Source organism: Monoraphidium neglectum (assembly GCF_000611645.1).
Source record: "Monoraphidium neglectum strain SAG 48.87 unplaced genomic scaffold scaffold00512, whole genome shotgun sequence".
Lineage (NCBI taxonomy): Eukaryota > Viridiplantae > Chlorophyta > Chlorophyceae > Sphaeropleales > Selenastraceae > Monoraphidium > Monoraphidium neglectum.
This window is the reverse complement of record NW_014013116.1, coordinates 13,464-17,271: the sequence shown is the minus strand read 5'-3', so window position 1 is coordinate 17,271 and position 3,808 is coordinate 13,464. Positions and strand designations below refer to the sequence as shown.

The 3,808-nt window shown below is 62.5% G+C and overlaps 1 protein-coding gene across 1 annotated transcript; it reads left to right on the top strand.

Moving 5' to 3' along the window:
• Window positions 1-2,720: 2,720 nt before the first annotated feature.
• MNEG_3892 (hypothetical protein) lies at window positions 2,721-3,700 on the top strand (the record flags this gene model as incomplete). Its single annotated transcript, XM_014047632.1, has 4 exons — window positions 2,721-2,766; window positions 2,986-3,059; window positions 3,294-3,365; window positions 3,617-3,700. The coding sequence occupies 4 exons, from the start codon at window positions 2,721-2,723 to the stop codon at window positions 3,698-3,700; spliced, it is 276 nt and encodes a 91-aa protein (XP_013903086.1).
• Window positions 3,701-3,808: the final 108 nt, after the last annotated feature.

Below are 3,808 nucleotides of genomic sequence, written 5' to 3'. Positions count from 1 at the left end.
GTCCTGTGTACTCTAGCCCCGCCACGCCTATGACCCCCTGACGCGCCACGTCTTAGGCAGGCTGGCATTCCCACTGTCTGAGTCGTTTCTCGCGGGCATGCGCACCACCCACCTGCAACCGCGGCGTGCGCAATACTGCAGCAGGCCCCCCAGCTTTCACGTGTTCCGCTAGCAGCATTCGTACGCTTCTTTCTTCTTTTCCATGCAAGGCGCTTTCGCCATGCAATGTAGCCATACACACACGGTGCTGCGGTCATGCTCGACTTTGTGCATGCGCACCAGGCTGTCACTTGTGCAATATAACTACTTCACGCCAGGCTGGATCCGTGCAGGGCTGCTGCCCATGGCCCTGATGCACCCAGGGATGGACCATGCACGCAGGTTAACAATGGAGGCTCAGGCGCCATTCCCGTTGTTGTTGTGAAGATATCGGCGTGCTTGACTCTTGCTAATCCGCTCCCTGCTCACTGGCCCTAGCTACCCTCCTTGTATTTTCCGCTTGACCTGCTGGATGCACCTTGATCTGTGCAGCGGCCAACTAGATTGGTTTTTTAGCGGCGATGTGCCTTGCTGCAACCCCAAGCCATGCTGCTGCTGTCCAAGGAATTGCCGTGTCTATCTTATCAATTCCTGTTTGCAGGCTGCGTAACCAGACTGGTTCTTTGTAAAGTACCATGTGACTTTCCCAATTGCCTCAGTGATTATGGTGCGCGTCGTGCCCCTGCCCCCCACGTGGGGGGCCCCCACGTGGTTGGGGTTAAGTGCAATTAACCCCAACCAACCCCGTCAACCTGAGCCAGCGGTGTAGCGGCAGTCTCAGCGTTACATCCATGCCTTGAATGCACGCATTGGCCGTGAACACCAGGTGATGTAAATCTACAAGTACAGCTTTTAGCACGCATCAATACAGAGGGCATTGTCAGCAAGGCCTGTTGGTATGTGCACAAAGGGCCTGTTGGTATGTGCACAAAGAGCGCAGTAGCTCCTTGCAAACATTCAGAAACAGGTAGGGACACGTCTCGCCCAGCACAGTGGCAATCAGAGATTGCCAACGACTCAACAAATCAGGACGCAGTCTCAAAGGCGCCTGCGGAGGCACCTGAGCGCGCCACCCTGCCACGCCTCGAGCACCCTGGTCTTGCTTCCGCGCTGGGGCCCGCGGCGCGCAGCCACCTCACCCTCCACCGCCTGCCTCCCCCCGCGCCTGCGCCTGGCAGCGCGCGCGCTGCACCCATCTGCCTGGCTGCTTTGCAGTGCAGCCGCCCTGCTCGCCTCACCGGCTGCCAGTGGCGCCGGGACAAAGGCAAGCGCGGGCGTTGGGTCTGCAGCGGCGGCCTCACAAATGAAGTCTGCCCAGCCGTAGGTGCTAGGGTCTGGGTCAGCAAACAGCAGGTCTGCTACCCTCTCAGGCGTCAGTCGCAGGTCCGCCTCCTCTTCAATGGACAGGTTGTACAGTGCCAGCGGCCCTGTGCCGCTGGCGTCTGCGTCGGGGCCAAAGGGGTGGCGAAGCAGTGCCCACATGTTATCGTCCGACATCTCCATGGCCCCCCCCCTCCGCGACGCTGAGGCCGTTGTTGCTGCCACCCGCGTCTTCGCCACCGCCGTATTCGTGGCCGCCCCAGGCGTCGCCCCGGGCGTTGCCCCGGGACGCTGAGCCTGCGGCTCCACTCTGATGGCGCATGGTGGGAGGCGCGGTGGGGCCGCTGGCGGACTGGGGAAGAGGCGCCACCAGGAGTGCGGACTGGAAGGTGCCATTGACGTCATTGCCACCGGCGACGGCATTGTTGAAGTACAGCGACAAGGCGTCGTCAGAGAGCGCGCCGTGGCCGTCGCTGCTGACTTGCCCAATGGACCACGTGTCCAGCAGAGGCGATGGTGACGGCGACGCCATGGAGTGCGGGACGCAGTCGGTGGCTGGGAAGGACCAGACGTCGACGCTCGACTGGATGGAATTTGGTTATTATAGCCAAGATGAAGATCTAAGACGGACGACACGCGGGCGACGACGTCTGAGGCAAGATCGTACGGTACGCCAAACTCGCGGATCAGCGATATATGTAAAACGAGTAGGGTTGGTGGGTGGGTACCGTTTTGAACCAACTCAAGTTGCTATTCCGGGATGTATCGAATACACATATAAATGGCCCCCCTTTATCTGGGGCGACAATGTCGGGCCGGGCCCACCGGGCACCCGTTGAGTAATCCAGCGTGGGGCCGGGGTGACGCGAGCGCCTTGCCCTGTTTCGAGCAGCCCATTGGTCAGTGCGTGTCGAGTGGCATCCACGGCGCGCTCTGAATTGCAGCATCCAATCCAAACAGCGAACACCTTCTTGCGCACAGCACGCGAGTCTGTTCAAACATCACAGCGCACTTGACAAGTCAATCAATTGAATAAAAACTTTCGTCTCGAGCAGTCGGACCTCAGCCCTTGCGCTTTCGAACGGATCCCGGATCACACTTCGTTGCCAACGCCCGACAGGTGGGGTAGCGGCCGGCGTGCAAGCTGTCTTGGTAGATAGAGTCATACATGCCGTCTCTATGGATTGTTGGGGGTTCGTGCTTGAGGCGTGGCACTGTACGCACGCGGCCCGGAGCTTGCGCCATCGCAGCAGTGGAGCTACCGCACGCCCCGTCAACAGCCTATTGTCCACTAGGGTACCGCTGATCGCGAACAACGCTTCCCGCGTACTGCTCACATAGTCGTTTCACGCTCCAGAATCATGGCTTTTCAGGGCGCACAGGATTTTCTGCGGGACAACCACCTGGGTGAGCGCCGAGGGGAGCGCAGCGCCTGCGCCCTGCGCTCAGCCGCTGCTGCCGCCGCCACGCCTCTGCGGCGCGTGCGTATGCACACACACGCAGCACATGCACCTGCTCGTGCGACCAGCGTCCTCTTGGTGGCGCTCGTCCTGCACCGGCTTCGAACCCTTCCACCTCCCCGCGCCGCGCCGCGCCGCGCACGCGCCGCCGTTGCATGCGCTGCAGCGCCGCTGCTGAGCAGCGACCAGCGCGCGCTGCAGACGCTCAACAGGTGGTCCACCGTGGGCACGGCCCTGCAGGTGCGCGCCTGCCTGCCGGCTCGCTCACCAGGAACAAGAATGGAAGGACGGCTGCAGCGCGAGTGCACCCCCTCATCATGCGCTCTCCCGCTTCTTACCAGCCAGCCAGGCAGCTTTGCTCGGCCCCTTGTCGCGGCCCCGCCTTGTGTTTCTTGCACATTGCCCCACTGTTGGCGCGCACTTCGCCTGCTCCGCGCCGCGCGCCCCCACCTTCGCCCCACCACCGCCTCACAGGTCCTGGGCAGCGCCGGCGTGCTGTCGTGCCCCGTGCTAGATGAGGACGGCGAGTACTATGGCTGCCTCTCGGTGGGCCGCCGGCACGCAAATTTTCTATCATGGGGCCTGGGTCCCGGACAGCGCCGGCAAAGGGGCCCCGGCAGCACCAAAGGGTCCCCGACAGCGCCGGCGCGCAGGAGCGGGCACGGCTGCGTCCAGCGCCGCCGACCAACGCCGCCTGCATCCGGCGGGCTGACTTCGTGCTAGCAGCACGTCATACCTTTTTCGCCTCCAGATGGCATTCATCCCGCCAACCATGTCTATCATGCGTCTTGCAACAGGTGAATGACATCCTCAAGTCTCTCAACGCCCAGCTCGGGGGCAGGGACCCAGAGTGGTGGGGCCCCACAGGAGCAGGGCATTGAGGCAGCTGACGCCACGGGGGGGGGGGGGATTTTTCTAGCAGAGTGGCTAGCTCAGGAGAGCGGGGCGCCATGACCGTGGGGGCCATGGGGGCCACGTGATCGGGAGGG